At 41.6% G+C, this 18705-nt stretch overlaps 1 protein-coding gene across 1 annotated transcript in view; it reads left to right on the forward strand.

The window, feature by feature from the left end:
• The window catches only part of LOC119419795, a 26185-nt gene extending 8194 nt beyond the window's left edge, over positions 1–17991 (forward strand). The window contains exons 4-5 of the mRNA XM_037687178.1: positions 12390–12521; positions 17756–17991. Coding sequence (XP_037543106.1) covers positions 12390–12521; positions 17756–17991 — 368 coding nt within the window. The remainder of the gene's footprint in view (positions 1–12389; positions 12522–17755) is intronic.
• Positions 17992–18705: the final 714 nt, after the last annotated feature.

The raw sequence follows: 18705 nt of genomic DNA on the forward strand, positions 1-18705 counted from the left end.
TATATGTGTGTGTATAAATATATGTGTTTATATATACAATAATCCAGTCAGTTAGATATAAACAACAACTGAGTTTCTCCTGTTTGTGTGGGATGTAAAACATCTTCTTTAGCTTATTAAAAGCTGTTTGGGAGATGGGTTTAAAATGACTACTGAACGTCAGATCGGAATCTAGCAGCACACAAAGATTTCAGACTTGATCTTTGCTTTTAAAAGACAGTGACTCGAGGTGTTTACTAACAGCAGTCTTCTTTTCTTATAGCTGTGTCATCTGCATAACTGTGATAGCTAACATTAATTTCTCAGTCTTACCTTATCATAACATATATAGAAGAAAAAAAGTGGCCCAAGTCCTGACCCTTGAGGTACCCCACAAGCCACTTTGATCTGACGTAAAAAACCAGAAAACAAACTTTCTTTGGTTTCCATCAGATCACATTGATGCAAACTAAAGGCAAACATCTAATACATTTGGATTTAGACACAATTAAAATTCTGAATAATTTGACTTTTTGGGCTTTCTGTTGTGATTGAGCTCCAGATGTTGCAGGTTCTTCTAGACATGAAGCAAAAGGTGATAAAATAAAATCAGCCAATGACTTGTGACCAAACAGTCTGCTTATCTTATATGTGGACGTTGTCAATGTTTTGCTTTATTCTTCATCTTCCCTTCTAGAGAGCCCGAAAATGAACGAGATGAGCCGATGAGAAGCGATCGGTTGGGATTATCACACCGTCACATTTTGGAAAAAAAAAAAATGAAATCCAACACTGTGAAGTGTGAGCCTGTGGAGCGGGACGAGGAGCGATCCTGGAGCTGAAGGCCTCCACCTGTGCTCGGTGTGAAGCCTCTCAGGTGTGTCGACAACCTTTTCTGGCTCCAGGTTTGGATTTCTGCTCCTCGGTCAGCTGTGAGGAAAAGACTGAACCTCCAAGTGTTCAGAAACCACATTCTGCCGCTCGTTTCTGCTGGTGAACAAGTAGAACGTGCATGTGGCTACGTTCTTATTCATGGAGCTGTTGCTGCACCTTCAGACCTACCTGTAATCCAAATTTATCTCTGAATCACAGCAAGCTTTCAGCTGCACTGAAGCTCAGATTATCCTAAAACTCAATCCGAGCTGCAAACGGACCGAAGATTATCCACCAAACAGCTAATTCTCTCTACATGACCGTGTTTTAGCAGCAAAACGAGAAAAAGATGAGTTCAAACTGAAGTCAGTGTAAATAACTTCAGTTTGTAAATCAAACTGTCACCTTGTTAAAAAACATCTGCTATAAAAATATGTTTCAAAAAGATTTATTTAAAAAAGGGTATTTAAAAACAGAAAAAAATATGTTTATTTGTGTACAAGAGTTTTCATGTCACTCTGACAACAACAACAACAAAAAAAACTTTTTGTTTTTAAATTATATCTAGTTTTAGGTTGAAAGTTGTATCAAAAACCAAACATTTTGGCGTAAAATCATGTTTTGTGTGATTTAACCACTGAATTTATTGGTTATGATTTCAGAGAAATTGGTTAAAATTACGTACAAGCCCAGTTTTGGAGAAGTTGTGATGTTCTGTAAAATGTAAATAAAAACAGAATGCAATGATTTACAAATCTCATAAACACATATTTTATTCACAGTGGGGCACAGTAAACATATCAAATGTTGCAACTAATAAATTGCTGAATTTTTGGGAAAAATAAGGAAAGTTTGGATTTGTTGGCAACAACACAACTCAGTAAAGTTGCCAGAAACAACAAAAGGCTGTAAAGGTAAGTGGTAGGAACAATGAGCAGGTGTAGGAGCACTTTATAACTAATGAGGTTCTTTATCAACAGGTCAGTCGAGGACTGAGTATAAAAAGACTTTTAGAAGTAAAGATGGGCAGAGGTTCACCAGTCTGAGTCTGAAACCAGTGGACACATTTCAGAATAAAGCTCCTGAATGCAATACTTTAATCTCCATCATTTACAGTTCATAATCTGACCAACAGATTAGAAGAATCTGTAGAAATCTCTGAGCTCAAAGGAGGAGGCCTTCAGGGACCACTACACTGAAACCAGGTCTGGTTCTGTTCTGGACTCAGGACCACTTCCACAGATCATTGTCTGTAAACCCAGTTCATTCACAGATGTTGCTTAAAGCTCTATCAGGCAAAGAAGAAACCAGATGTGAACGCAGCCCAGAACGTCTGTCATCTTCTCTGGACCAGAGCTCATTTCAAATGAACTGAGGTGAAGTCCAGAACTGTTCTGTGGTCAGACAGGTTCAAATCTGAAGTTCTATTTGGAGGACGCCACGTCCTCTGTACTAAAGAGGAAAGGAACCATCCAGCCTGTTATCACCTCACAGTTCAAATGCCTGCCTCTCTAATGGTATGGGGGTGCATTAGTGCCTCTGACATGGGCAGCCGACACATCTGGAAAGACTCCATCAATGTAGAAACGTTTCTACAGGTTTGAAAACATCTGCTCCATTCAGGATTGTTGAACAGCTGGAATCCTCCATCAGACCAGAATGGGCTCCAACAACTGGTCTCCTCTGGTCCTCCAACAACTGGGCTCCTCAGGTCCTTCTAAACATCCAACAACTGGGCTCCTCAGGTCCTTCTAAACCGCCAACAACTGGTCTCCTCAGGTCCTCTAAAACCTCCAACAACTGGTCTCCTCTGGTCCTCCTGAACCTCCAACAAATGGTCTCCTCTGGTCCTCCAACAACTGGGCTCCTCAGGTCCTTCTAAACCTCCAACAACTGGTCTCTGGTCCTCTAAAACCTCCAACAACTGGTCTCCTCTGGTCCTCCAACAACTGGTCTCCTCAGGTCCTTCTAAACATCCAACAACTGGTCTCCTCAGGTCCTTCTAAACCTCCAACAACTGGTCTCCTCTGGTCCTCTAAAACCTCCAACAACTGGTCTCCTCTGGTCCTCTAAAACCTCCAACAACTGGTCTCCTCTGGTCCTCCTGAACCTCCAACAACTGGTCTCTTAAGGTCCTTCTAAACCTCCAACAACTGGTCTCCTCAGGTCCTCTAAAACCTCCAACAACTGGTCTCCTCTGGTCCTCCTGAACCTCCAACAAATGGTCTCCTCTGGTCCTCCAACAACTGGTCTCCTCTGGTCCTCCAACAACTGGTCTCCTAAGATCCTTCTAAACCGCCAACAACTGGTCTCCTCAGGTCCTCTAAAACCTCCAACAAATGGTCTCCTCTGGTCTTCCAGAACCTCCAACAACTGGTCTCCTCTGGTCCTCCAACAACTGGTCTCCTAAGATCCTTCTAAACTGCCAACAACTGGTCTCCTCAGGTCCTCTAAAACCTCCAACAACTGGTCTCCTCTGGTCCTCTTGAACCTCCAACAAATGGTCTCCTCTGGTCCTCCAGAACCTCCAAGAACTGGGCTCCTCAGGTCTTGGAGATGCTTCAGTTAACTTGGAACAAATTAAAAGATTTGTTTTGCTGCTTTTAAATGAAAAATGAAGTTACCGTTTCCTAAAAATTGTCCCCATTTTAGTTTAAACTTTTTTAACATGTTTATTTTGTTCCACAGCAAATAATTTATGAGTTTATGACATTTATAAATCACTGCATTCTGTTTATATTTACTTGTTTGGAAACTTCCCAACTTTTTCAGAAGAGTGGCTGCAATTCATCGTCTTTAAACTGACCGAGTCAAAGAAATGTTTGTTTTCCAAAATCGGTTGGCTGTGGCAGCCATCTTGAATGTGGTTGACCAAAATAAATCAGTTGTAGACAAATTCTCTTGAAGCATCACTAAAATCTCTCATGGCTCATGAGATATTTTGCTAACAGACAGAACAGTTAGTTTGTTGGCGCTCAGCCGGGTCAGCTGTAGCCGTTTTTTGTGTTTGCTAAGGTCAGTTAGCATCAATATGTGAAACAATGGCAGCTTTGACATTAAATGTTTTCACTTAAAATATCCTCGTGTGCGTGCAGAACCAACTGCTGGTACCGGTACGGCGCTACGTTCCGGACTGTGAAGTGATTTTTAACGTTGGCACTAAACTAGTTACTCTCACTGTTAATAACCTCTCTGCATGCAGTCACCCTCGGTTTTATCTAACACACAGACACATCTGATGTCTATATGAAGACTTTTTTGTTTAATATTTATAAATTATTTCCCGCACTCTGTCCCTGATCCTCGTTACTTTTCACTAAGCTTCACCGGTGGAGCTTTCCGTTTGTTTTTGCCACGGTGATGACGTCGGGACAGGAGGGAGATCTGCATGGAAACTTAGAAACACAAAATAAGTGCACAGTTGTGATTTATTTAACCTGCTCAGGGAAAACACGAGTTATTGTCTCTGATAGATGCTGTGGGTTTCATTAATTAACATTTATTACCTGATTAATCCAGAGGAATAATTCACATCTTGGTTTTCTCTCCCTCTCGTCTCATTATCTGTAAAATATCTCTTTATTAAAGATGCTCGTTATATTCTCCGTACTTTGGTGTTAGGAATGCATTCCAACATATTTACCGGTTTTAGCTGCCTGTCGATGTGTTCACCTGTAGATTATTGTCTGAACTGCTTGAAGCTGCACACAAACAGGACATGAATGAAACCACGCGTCAAAAACGCGGAGTCGGAATCTTCTAGGAAAACGCAGATTGTTTCACGCCCGAATCACCGTAACGTTACGCGGTTTCCTTTGTTTCACTGCATTTCACCACCGAGTTGTCTGCTGCATGCTTGTGTTGAAGCTCATATCTGAAAATATTTGACGACTGCAGCAGAAATGCACCAACAGTTGCGTTCAAAGCTCCTGATCCAGTTAGAATATCTTTATATTTTCTGTCCAAGCAGTCAGACTCTCCCGTAAGCTGTGAAAGTGGTCCAGTTTTCCTGATTTTCTTTAGACTTCGGCTGATTTTGCTTTCAGCTGAAGTTTTCAAACTGCGCTACATCTCACTGAGACGTAGGAATTATTTTCCAGAGCGTAAAAGGCGCCAGATACGTAGCAAACTGAAACTTCTTGTCAGTCACACCACAAACATTGTAACGCAAAGATAGACGCCAGTCCAACGACGAATGGAAAGCGTTAAAGAGAAACTCATGTCGACCCGTGGTGTGCAGCTGTAGTCTTCCAGGGCCACTATCCTGCATATTATAACGCCTGATTCAATGGTTGCATTAACTCTACTACCTTGACAAAACTCTGAACCAAACTCAGCTACAAAAGAGGGACAAAATATATATAAAGACAATTCAAACCATTATTATTAAGCCATTTTTAGTCAATTACAGCACTTTTAAAACAACAATATTGACCAAAATACTTCACTAACAGGAAATCTAGCAACAAAATAAATGAAAGAGCAAACATTAAAAACCACAAGTATAATAAAAAAAAAAAGGCTAAGAGCAAACTAACAGAAGAAACTAGCACACCTAGAGGTTCTGATGGAACTCAAAATGAGCTTGTATTAAAAGCCAGAGTAAAAAAAAGTTGAGTTTTTAGGAGCGGATTCTGCAGAACAAGCCTCAACGAGCGGGTTGTTCCCGTCAATATTATTAACTCAAGTCAGAGAGCTGACATCGACGTTTGGTCGCAGCGTCCTCAAAAAGAGTTTGATCGGTCTCGTTTGGCATTCATCGTTGCATTTTCCTCGTCAAATTAAAGAATCAACAAAATATTCAAAATAATAAAGTTGGCCAACTGTCGTGGGAAGTCTGCACACACAAAAAGTGCTCGTTTTTTTTAAGCAAAATGAGAAGTGATAAACATATTTTACTTTTAAAATATCAACTTGGGGGGATGGATCAGATGGCAGAAAGGGCCATACTTGAGTTTGACACATATTCAGCTTCTTCGTGAGCCCACGTGTGCTCCTGTTGCTTTGGTCTCAGACTGTTTTCCTACGGTTGGCTGCAGACGTCGATCGCAGCACCGCATGATGCTTCAGGTCATTCGTTCGTCGTCTTTAGCTGCGAGGGAGCTAAAATCATCCCACACCAAATGCATCGTGACGAACAACTGCAGCTTCGAGTGCACGACCAAAGATCTTTCTCTCACATTGACAGATTTTGCGCAAATGGAACAACGTGAACCCAGTTTAGTTGCTGAAAACGGACTGGTCCGGTTGACTCCATGCTTCGGCCATGATCTTCTAGCATGTAGCTGTGTCCTGACGAGGGCTCTGAACGATGGGTGCTGGAGAGCATCTCCATTAATGAAGAGTTCAAACCTGTACAGACTTTGAAAGTCAGAAAAAAAAAAAAAAAAAATTCTCTTTGGTCTTGGCAGACTTTCACTAAGGCTCAAGTTGTTTCTATTTCTTTAAAAGAGTCGATGAAAAGTGCCAAAGATTAGTCAGTTTGGCAGAAAATACGATCTCAGCAGTTTGATATGCAGAAAACTTGACAAGTAGAGGGAAAAAGAAAGTGCTGGGCCTAAAAAAATGTCTTGATTAGACGAAGAAAGGAAAGACGTGAGAGAAGCCTCGACCTTCAGCTGATCGGGCTGAAACTGAAAAGCAGCCGAAGCCTAAAAAAGACCTGAAAGAAGGAAAAACTGCTCATGGAGACCACTTTAACAGATTACAGGAAAACGTAAAGGGATAGGAGCCAGATGAAGATTTTTGCACAGATCTGTGAGTAATAAATGACACATGTAGCATGCACAGGTGAGGCGAGGGGTGAAGGAGCACGGCGCCGCTCTCTCCAGGTCGTGTTTCGACTTCGATCTTCTTGTGTTTGTTTCTCTGCACTGATGGTTGTTGTTTTTAACTTTCATTGGACATTTTGTTGGTCGTCTTTCACTTTTAACGATTCTCTGAGTGTTTTTCTGTTTTCACACTCCAACAATGACCGTGATGTTCTCGTGTGACCTCCACCTCTACCTATATGATCCGTTTACGACTGAAAGTCTTTGTTTCATGTTGGAGAAGTCAAAATAAACTCTTTCAGTACTTATATTCCACCTCGCTGTGTCTGAGTTTTAATTTCTTGGTTGGAGAGTTTGTGTTGCTGCGTCTGAGGCCGAGAAAGATGAAACGAGTTCACGAGCAGCTGATTCAAACTCCCTTTTTTCTGCTCGAGCGTTTAAACAAACAGTTTCTAAAGCCACAATACTTTCAGAGTATGTAAGAATATATAAAATATCTCCACTAAAGAGGTTTTGGTAATGTAAGGAAACCTCCTGTTAAAGGTAATATAAGGTTAGAGAATGGATTTAAATCATGTAATTTGCCATTTCATAGGAAAACCAGAGATAATATATTCAGACTAGAATGTTCCTGGAGAAACTTTGACATGGACTGCCACGGCCATTTTTAATTTTTGATTTGACAGTATTATGTGTTTGGGTTTGCTCTCAACCAACATACTAAATTTCAGCTTAATATCTCTAAAAATGGCTGATTTACAGTATTTTTCCATTTAGCTCAAGTGGCCATCTTGGATATTTCATTTGCAACCACTCTATGAAAATTGACTAATAAAAATGTCATATTTGATTACAAATTATGTCACCATGGTAACTCAAAACACCAATAAAAGTAATAGTGCAAATCACGGTGCCAAGCCAGTCGTTTTGATATAAACTTTACATCGCGGTTCGAACCGCATTAAAGTTGATGGAAGAGTAAGATATAAAGTTATGAAACCCTTGTCAGGTGAATAATAATAGGTGGCAGTCCCCAATAAACATGAAAAAGAAAGCATTAGAACATTTTGCCACAGTATGACCCAAAATGGAAGAAGTGGGTAAAAGATAATGGATGGATGGATGGCTGGATGGATGGATGGATGGATGGATGATGGATGGATGGATGGATGGATGGATGGATGGATGGATGGATGATGGATGGATGGATGGATGGATGGATGGATGGATGGATGGATGGATGGATGGATGATGGCTGGATGGATGATGGCTAAATGGATGTTGAATGCTGATCGATGGATGTTGAATGCTGATATGCTGATGATGGATGGATGGATGATGGATGATTGATAGATGATGGATGAATGATGGATGATTGATGGATGATGAATGGATGATGAATGATTGATGGATGATGAATGGATGAAGGATGGATGATGAATGGACTATGGATGCTGATGGATGGATAGATGATGGATGATTGATGGATGATGAATGGATGATGAATGATTGATGGATGATGAATGGATGAAGGATGGATGATGAATGGACTATGGATGCTGATGGATGGATGATGGCTGATGGATGGATGGATGATGGATGATTGATGGATGATGAATGGATGATGAATGGATTATGAATGCTGATGCATGGATGTTGGCTGATGGATGATGGATGGATAGATGGATGATGGATGGATGATGGATGATGGATGGATGATGAATGCTGATGGATGGATGAATCTCAGATGTTCTTGGATGATTTCCTTTATTTTCATTAACACCCAGTTTCCTTACTTGTCTAAACCTTCAGCTACTGTCCTGATGCGTGCTCAATAGCTTCAGCTGCTGTCAATAGCTTCAGCTGCTGTTGTTTTTCTTCTCTCAGCTGCTGTCAGTAGCTTCAGCTGCTGTCAATAGCTTCAGCTGCTGTCAATAGCTTCAGCTGCTGTTGTTTTTCTTCTCTCAGCTGCTGTCAATAGCTTCAGCTGCTGTCAGTAGCTTCAGCTGCTGTCAATAGCTTCAGCTGCTGTCAGTAGCTTCAGCTGCTGTCAGTAGCTTCAGCTGCTGTCAGTAGCTTCAGCTGCTGTCGTTTTTCTTCTCTCAGCTGCAGGTTTTCTCTCTCTCCTCTCTCGGCTGTAAATCTGCTCATTGATTAAAACATAGAAGCTGGTTTACAGCTTGATCAAAGCAGGGCCTTGTGTTTTATAATCATACCTTAATGTGTAATTACCCGTGTTCCAATTAAGGCGATTAGCTGGCTGGATGACAAACAGCTCCTCTGGAGCGCCGTGACGCTCCACCGACGTGGAGTTTCATCCAATAATTAAAAGAAGTGCAGTTTGAATGAATCTACTGGACTTCAGGGGGTGAAAAAGAATCAGTCCTCAGAGACCAGGAAAAAATTATAAAGCATGATTTGACCTTTTAGAGCATCGTATTCCTCTCATCTCCTCAAAATCCCAGTTAATGTTGGTCAGATCTCATGTCAGTGTTTAGTTTGATTCAAAGTGAAAAGTTATGTTTTGTTTCTCACAACGTCGTGTTGACAACTTGTCCTCAATGGTCGCAGCTCAGAAAAGAGCAGGCCTAAAGATTTATTTATCCTCCAGACTTCTAACACTGGGCTGTGAGAAGTTCTTTCTCCACATGGACATTAATACTCGTAGAGAAACTGTAAAGAGATGTTAGCTGTTCACAACTCACTGAACCACACTTCAGAGTGGCCGGAATGTCCCTTTAATAAAATTAGTTGTTTGTAAAACATTTGTTGAACTGAACGTGGTTTTAAATTTCAAGTTGACTCGAAATAAAAGGTTTTATTCGTCTGTTGATTTTTCCAAAAGTAAAAACTTAAATTAAGAACTCGCAGGTGAGACTAGAACAGGGCGCCATCAGGAGAGAGAGAAGACACGTGGTGCGTCAGAGCGCCGCGCACGTGCGTGCGTGTCTCGCGCGCAACAGGACTGGCAGCAGCCTCAGCAGCTCCTCATGTTTCTGCTCGGAGTCTGAAGGAGGAAGGATGCGGCCGCTCACCGGCTCCGCTCTGCTCCTCTTCCTCCTCCTCCTCTTCAGCTCAGGTAGGAAACCGCTCCTCTTCTCTTCTTCATCACTCCATCACTCCTCAGGAGGCAGGAGGGAGTCCCGAACCCGACCGGAGCCACAGGAATGGGTTTCTATGAAAAGGAGAAGCTTCAGGCTGGGAGTTAGTTTGGGCTCCTCGTGCGGCTGGATGATGGATGGATGATTGATGGATGATGGATGGATAATAGATGGATGGATGATTGGTGGATGACTGATGGATGATGGGAGGATGATTGATGGACGGATGATGGATGATCTAGAAGCTTCAGATCATCTTTATTCTCAGATTTTAATCCTCAGCTCATTTTGGCGCTGCGCTCGCACACGCAACAGCCGCTCCAGGTCCAGATGAGCTCTCACGAGACCAAAACCGGTCTAGAACCGAATGATGTTCCTCCTAAACCAGGTTCTGATGGAACTGACGAGATCTCGAACAACAACCCTGAAAAAGGTTCTGCAGGATCAAAATAATAAAAGTTCTACAGCTAAAGTTTCAGACACAAGATTTTATAAAAACTTTTAAAATATTTTTAGACATCTCAAGTATTATTTTTATAAGGACTTATATTATTTAAGAATTAAAATCATTTTTGTTTTAATTTTACAAAAATGGTAAAATTTGGCTCCAACAACTCTCAAATTTGGTGTTTATTTGGTGTGGAAATTAGATTTATTTTTATTTTTTTATAATTTTGCTTCAGATTCATGAATCTGTAGTGAAATCTTTGTGTTCTCGTTTTCACATCATTTTAAAACATTGTTTTTTTCTCGTCTCTTGTTTGTTTGGTTGAAAATAAAAAACTTTGACACTTTTGATACAAAATATGGCAGGTTTGACAAAATTAAAGAAAAAAGACGCGACGATGAGGAGATCGAGTGATGAAGAGTTTCAGGTGTCATTTTGTGTTCAGGTGTCCAACAGTACGTGAGTCCAGGTCCAGAACAGCAGGCGGGCCAGTCCAGAACCTGGTCCCTCCTCTCCCTGAGCCTTTAGATTGTGAGCAGAATGTGATTTTACATCGTTTTAATGAAGAACACTCAAATGTCCTACAAAAAGTTTTGGTTCTTGAAGGCAGCAGATGTTGCTGATCCAAGACCAGAACCATCACAGAACCCTGACCGTGACCCCAGCCAAGACCATCACTGAACTGGGCTTTTGGACTTGTGTTTGTTGATACAGCTTCAGAGTATGGTGCTACCACCACCGTGTTTTACAATGGGCTCAATGTTCTTGGAGGTTTTTGATGATGGGGTCATGTTCCGTCTTTTCTTGTCTCATCGGACCTTCAGACAGTTCTTCTTTGTTCTTGTGGTTGAGGACTTGGAGCTGGACCTTCTTTCTTGATGGCTGCCTCTCTGTTCATCCATCAATCCAGAACTAGAGCTCCTTGTCCTTTTTGGTCCGGTTCCTCCTAATCCGTCTGATCCAGGGATCCCCCATGTAACGGCCCGACCCAGATAGAGCCCAGTTGAGCCTCACCTGAGTACAACCCAGTTTTGAAGGACTCCCTTTAAAATCCCGTTTCACTACAGAAACTGGTGCGTGTTTCACAAACGGAGATAAATAACAGAGCAAACCCATCGCCACAAGGTCAATTATGAGTTTTCTACTAAACTAAATTTAGTTTGAAGTCAGCTTTAACTGTAAAAATCTGTTTTCTGGAGGAACTCTGACAGAGGCTTCTCGATGTTCTGAAAAGTAACATTAAAAAAAAAAGAAGTTTTTGTGGCACCACTCAGAAAAACAACACTGATCTAATTTAAATCCATCATCGCGTCAGAAGGGAAACCCAAACCTCCATCTCTCCAGCTCCTCCTGGAGGATTTGAAGGCCAGCTGAGAGTCAAAGTATCTCTAGTGAGTCCTTGTATCCTTCCAGCTACCCTGCAGATAAAACTCATTTAGACCTCCTGGATCCAGGATCTGGTTCTTTCAGTTTCTCCACAGAGTTCAGGTCCAAGGGACCAGCACAGAGACCACAAAATTGAAGAAGCTGCACAAATCTGTCTGTTAATCTCAAGCTCCGTTCTTCACTCGGGAGCAAAGATACTTGAACTCCTCCATGTGAGGCAGAACCTCACTCCCAACCCAGAGAGGACAGTCCACCCTCTGACTGAGGACCAGGACCTCAGACTTGGAGGTTCTGATCCTCAGCCCAGCTGTGAACCACTCCAGTGAGAGCTGGAGCTCACGACAAGATGACGCCAACAGGACCACATCATCTGCAAACAGAGATAGAATCCTGAGGCCATCGATCCAGACTCTCTCCGACCCCTGGATACTGTCTATCAAAGGAGTTGGACTCCTCCAGGGCAGCCTTGGAGGGGTCTAGCTCCCACTCTGAAGGGGTCCAACTTGCTACTGGCAGTGAGAACTAAACTCTTTCACTGTTTCTATAAGAACTGAATGACTCATAGCAAGACCCCTAATCCCATCTTCACGTAGCACCCCACACAGTATGCCTTGAGGAAACCATTCCAAGTCTTCTCCAAGTCCACAAGACACACGTACACTGGATGGGCAAAGTCCCATGACCCTTCAGGGTTCTAAACCTATAATAAATCTATGGACAAATATTGCTGCATCACTGGACAAGATTTTTCAGACTTCAGTGTTAATGTAAAAAGAGGAAGGAGATCTTGACAACTGTGTGTGTGTGTGTGTGTGTGTGTGTGTGTTGCAGGGCTGGCTCTTCAGATCCAGTGTTATCAGTGTGAGGAGGTGACACACGACTGCTCCACGCCGGAGTTCATTGTCAACTGCACCGTCAACGTGCAGGACATGTGCCAGAAGGAGGTCCTGGTGAAGGACGACGGTACGTTCTGCACCTCAAAGCTTTAACTTTCATTCTGGTTTTACATCCCCATTTTTTTCAGAAACATCCTTTATGTCAGAGCAAGATCTAGTTTTTTTTCTAAATAAATAACTGTCATTGTGTAAAAACCAAGTCGAAAAAGATTTGGTCGGTTTCGGTGTCTATGGTGTTTTATGTGTGGCACACAGAAAATTAAAACTTCCCCACTATGTAGAAGATATGACGGGTCAACAAGTTTAGTTTTGGTGAGAAAGTTCGGACCTCAGATACAGTGGGAGTTTGGGGGTGCGCACTCTGGACTCTGGAGGTATTTAAAGGAAAACCATCCGTTCTGTAGCAGCGAGTGACACGCTTGGTGAAAGAAGATAAAAATGCCTTTATACAATGTATAAACTATATAAAAAGTGTAAAGATATTGAAAATATGATGAACTTTTTTCCCAAAATTTTGAAACCTGTAACACCAAGTTGATCATTCTGTGGTAAAAACCCTAAGAAACATAAACTTTAGTTGTACAAAATCCTTTTAAAGAACTCAAAAAGTCAATTCAGCTGTGTAAAGTCACCCGTTCAAAGTCTGAATGTTGTTTTGCCATCAAGTCTGAGCCGTAGATCCAAACGGGGATGCGTTCCACCACCAAAGTCCCATCGTCGTCTATGGGGGGATTTATTGGCGTTTTTTGTGACTTACGTCTACATCGTGCAATGTACTATTACCAAAATCTGTAGCACACTATTCCAGATGGAAAAGCCCGTTTTGATGTATTTTTGGTTGTTTTTGTCGCTAATTAAAAGTTGTAGAAATGGAGGAATAATGGAGAGACAGTAATAAGGTGCTTTGTGCATTGAAGCGCTCTCAATAAAAGGTTTTGATGATATGCATATCTGAGGCTCTGGCTTTGTTCGGCCTTTCAGGTTTGTAATTTTCCCAGCGTTTGGATGATACTACTGCTCTGTTAGTAATGAAAACGTGTCTTTTTGTTGCATAACGCAGACACTAAAGGTCACTCGCCCCACGTGGAAAGTCTCCTTCAATTAAAATGGGTTGGGTGCATTTTATTCCCTGCTGATGAGCAAACTCAATGAAAGGCCTTTGCTTTTTTGAAACACCCCGCTATCGTCTGGACAGCTCTTTAATAAGAAAATTTCTGCACGAACGCCCGTGTACGTCCCATTCTTCATCACTCAGCGTTATCATCGCCGCTGCTCGGCATGAAAAGGAGGACAGGAACTTGACTGACCGCGACGGCTCGGTGCGGTGCGCTTAAGTGAAAAAAATAAAAATCAGTCAGGCTATATGATTCACACTAAGTACTCCTGCGCTCAGATTGCCCCTACAAGCCGGTAATGTTGCATCCAGCTCCGTGAAGATGTAATGTACAGATAGAGAGGTGCATGAGTGCTTTCTCGCTCTGAGATGAGTCTTTTTGTCTCTGGATAGCGTTAGTTCTATCATAGATCTATTTTAAAGTGGAGAAAGCACTTTAAGAAGCTGAAATTATTGGTCAGGTGTGCACAAGCTTTTGTAGATGACCTAAAGTGAACCGGGGTGCATTTTCAGGCAACGAATAAACAGTTTCTTTGGCTTTTAATTTGTCTACATTGGCATCATTTGGACACTTGATGAGGACAGAGAACATTAATTTCATTAAAAGGTCTCAGGTTCACAATAAATAACCATTACAGTTATTTTACACATAACTAATAGGGATATGGTTTATTTTCTTGATTTCTTGTCACCTAAAGTACCAATCTTTGAGGGACCTGCTACCTTTTATGTTTTTAGTTCTCAGAGTATGTGCTGGGAAAGACTCTCAGCTACGACCACACCAAATTTGATCTCAATAGCTGTAAAACTGACCATTTAATCTAATGGCAACAGGATCAGGCAGAGCGATGCAGGTGCAGAAAAAAATGTCGTCTATATTGTTTTGGTTTTTCAAGGTGCAAAGTAAAGTCCGGGTCTCACTGGGCTGGGACTAGTTTTTTAGCTGTGTGCTCAGCTGTCTACAACAGCAACGCTCACTACAAGCAGAACCTTAAGGTGACGGTCACCACAGAAGTGGTTGGAAGGTGCAAAGGTTGGAGGTTTAGAACTTGATACGGTGAAGATGAAGGAGACGGTTGGATGGCACCGCACCTCTCCACTCTACAGATGGTGATGTGTGGAGATGGTTCTCTCCTTTGGACTACACTTGACCAATACCCTCACCTGGCACACAAACTCACCAGTACCTTTATATCCTCAGGAAACTGAAAAACACTGGTCTGGGTGCTGAGGTCCCTCTGGTCCTTCTATGTATGGTTTGGAAGCTGCAGACTCTGGTAAAGACTGGACAGAGGATGTCGGGTGCAGCTTACCACCGATCAGTGGTATATACGTATATAGACGTAGGGATTCTCTGTGATCCTAGCCACCCTGCAGACAAACCGTTAACCCCCTCCCCTCAGGAGGGAGGCTGATCTGTATCTGTGCAACATCCAGACTGAAAAACATCTTGAGGACGCAGGAATGTTGATGAATTGCTCTGTCCTCCAAATATTAAGCATTCTGGACTTTAACAATTTGCCTTAAAGCTGCAATCCATGAACGGCTGCTGCTGAACTATAGTTTTGTTGCAACGGATCTTCTTTTAGCTGTGATTTTTAGGTTTTGGTTTAGTCCATTTGTCTTACTTAATTATCTTCTACCACTTAACTGTGGTCCGATTATTGAGGCAACCGGTCCAGGAGAGACACCAAGACCTCCCTCTTTCTAGTGGCACTGTCCAAATCCTCCTGAGGGACCACAAGGTGTTTCCAAACCAGCGATATAATCCCCTCAGAGAGTTCTGGATCTTCAGGGTTTCTTCCTAGTTGGTCAGGACTGGAAAGCCTTCAAAGGAAGGCATCCAGATTAGATGAAACACCTCAGCTGACCCCTTTCAACGCAGAGGAGCAGCGGCTTTACCTTTTGACACAACTCTTTCTTCAACACGACCGTCTGAAGCCCGTCCAAAGAATTCCCACCTTAAAGTGGTGGAGGGGTTCTAGTACCCCCTTGATCCTGGGGGCTATGTTTGTCTGGACCATTAGCCCCTTGTAGGGACTCAAGAGAGGAATTCAACAACTTTACTTAACTTATTATTTTATTACCTCTTTATTCTGCAATACCAACCTAAAAATCTCAGTTTTGTTCTTACTGTGAGATCTTACTGACAATATATCTGAATTTGAACTAGTTAGAGACAAAAAAAAAAGCAAAAAAGTTTAATTTGGAATCACACTAAACTGCTAGTTTTTTGATTACACGTTCAGTTCAGGTAACATATTTTAATAAAACCTCACGGAGTAAAATTCAAAGTACAGAATAAAACCTGTGAGCTGTTCTTCAGCCTCGCCAAGGCAGGAAACAAACTCCGACATGTTCACTCCCGACTCCCGGATTTGACGGCTTATCTAAATGAACTTCTGACGTTTTACAAAAGTTAATTTACTCTATCAGTAAAAAGGAAATCAGACACAATCATTTACATAAATTAGGTTAAACAGAAATGGAGCGCTCCGTTCTGAATGGTTGTCAGATGCTGTTGTTAAACTCTATTACTGTGTCCAAACAGAAAACCCTGATTTTTATGGACTTCCTGCAGTTTATTATTAACGTTTAATCTTTTATAACATCAACAAGCTGGCTGCTCAGATCATCTGTCTTCAGAGGGCGAATTAAATGCATTTTAAAGAATTTTGAGCAGTTTCAATGGAAGTTTAAGGAAGTTTGTTAGTGAAATATCTCGCAACGCACTGGATGGATAGAAACAATAATCATTTAATGTACATCTATAACTGATTATCCTGATTCTAGACCTTACTGAACACAAATATGGCTGTAACTGAGTCTGCGTTTTAGGTGTTGGGGTCACTTTTGGTATGGTAGTAGCTAAGAGTCGTACACAGCACATATTCTGAACACTAACTGATTTGTTTAAAACATGAAAAGTGACAAAAAATGATATTTTATTATAAGACACACAAAGAAAGAGAAACAATCACTTTTAGCTGTGTAAAATATTCACAAAGCTTATTTCTGGTTAACCTGAAGACATTTTTAATGAGATTCCCTCCATGTTGGAATACGCTACCTGTGCAACATTAGCCGAATATAAGCTAAGGGAGAATCCACATTTGAGATGAAGCACGTTTCTCAAGGGGTGTGGTTGGGTGGAGATTCCACTAAAAGATTTCTGGGGTCGTTGGAGGGTCATGGGCTCATCTCGGATATTTTTGGGGAATAGAATGTCAGCCAAATGTTAAAGTTTTCTTCCGGTAATAAAACCAACAGCCCTGATACAAGCAGCTTCTGTGTAAAACAGTCACAGCTAAAGTTCTGTAGCATGGAGATGTGGATCAGAACCTCTGCTGAGGCGTTCTCATCAGTTAAAGCTTTTAGACTGTTTGAGTTAATCAGATTCAATATGGCCGCCACAGCTAACCAGCCACAGCCAATTCAATTATCAATTACCCATAGTTGATACTTTCAGCTACAGTTTTGCTCATTTAAGTTGCTGTTTTGCTGAGTTTACCTTGAACATGTTTTGCAAATTTAAATTTTAGCTACTGTTTTGGTGCTTTTAGCTACTGTTTTGCTGACTTTAAGTTTAGCATCTGTTACAGCATTTAGCTGATTTTATCTCTAGCATGATTTGCTATTTGTAGCGTTTGCTAATTTTAGCTATTGTTTCAGCGCTTTTAGATGCAGTTTGGCTCATTTTAGCACGTGTCTCGGTGCTTTCAGCTACTGTTGCTTTTGGAAACAACAGTTTTGTTTAAGCCTCTTCAGTGTCGGCGCTTACTTTATTTTCACAATAAATGAAATGTCTGAAGTTTCTGTTTGGAATTTATCTCCTTATTTGTGGGGAAATTAAACATATTCCTTTAAATATGAAACAAGATATTAAACTCGGGGAGAGCCGCTGCGGTTTCTGAGAAAGAACGGTGTTTTTCTTGCTGATTCGTGAACAGACGATGTCTCTGACTCAACAAACCCAAGTTTTATGACTAGGCTAAGCTGAATACATCAAGGACACATCTAAAAAGATGTTAAAATCATGTTTCCCTTCCATTTCAGATCCTGAAGATGAAAGAACGAAACCTACTTATCCCCAGTTACATGCAGACATCTGTTCTTTCTCCTGTGAGCACAAATCACATCCCAGTCATCTCCTTTGCAGCCTAAGGCCTGTTTGTGTCTTCTTTCAGGGATGCACTACAGGAAGTCCTGCGCCTCGTCAGGTGCCTGTCTCATCGCTTCCTCCGGGTACCAGCAGTTCTGCACCGGAAAGCTCAATTCGGTGTGTATCACCTGTTGTAACACGCCGCTGTGCAACGGCCCCCGGCAGAAGAAACGGCCACCGTCGTCCTCCGCCATCACGCTGAAGCTTCCTGCATTTCCTCTCTGCGTCTTCCTGCTGCTGCTGGACTCCGTCCTCTGCTGACAGACCTCAGATCTTTGCTGAGAACCTCAGAAACTGAGAGAGGACATGTTTATGTTCTGATCTAAAACTGTGTGAGCTGAGACATCTGTCCTGTGACTTGTTTAGGTCTAAGCAGCATTTTCCCCCTTAGGTTTGTTTTTGTTGCACCTTGCCTCCAGAGTTAAAAAAGAAAGACAAACTACAAAAGGCAGGAGGAATGAAACAATCATTGATTGCGTCCAAAGCCTGATCACAGACCTGTCTCAGGAGTTGCTGGGTGAGGCGAGGAGAAAACGGTTCACTGTGAAAACATTCAAGGACAAACTCATCCCTCATTAGTTTTATTCATTAACACCATGAAACCAAGACCTAATAAAAACTTAATCCCTATTTTTAATGTTCAAACTGTTCGCTTGTACTTTAGATTCCAGCTTCAAAAAGTGACATTAAAATTTGATCATTATAAAGTCACTAAGATGCCTGAAAAATGTTGAAGAGCACCATAACTTAACTTAACACTTTTACTTTTGTCTTATAGACTGAAATACAGATTAATTTGCAACAATTTAGTAATTAAACCCAACATTACTGACAAACTTACATCACTGTGACCATCTTATCACAGGATGTAGTTGAGTTTTTAATTACATTTTCTTGTTGATGGACAGGACTTTTTTAATAAAAGAAGGGAAAAGAAAATGTAGATTTACACGTCAACAGTCTCATACAGTCGTT

Source organism: Nematolebias whitei, chromosome 13 (genome assembly GCF_014905685.2).
Source record: "Nematolebias whitei isolate Nwh7 chromosome 13, NemWhi1, whole genome shotgun sequence".
NCBI classification, from domain to species: domain Eukaryota; kingdom Metazoa; phylum Chordata; class Actinopteri; order Cyprinodontiformes; family Rivulidae; genus Nematolebias; species Nematolebias whitei.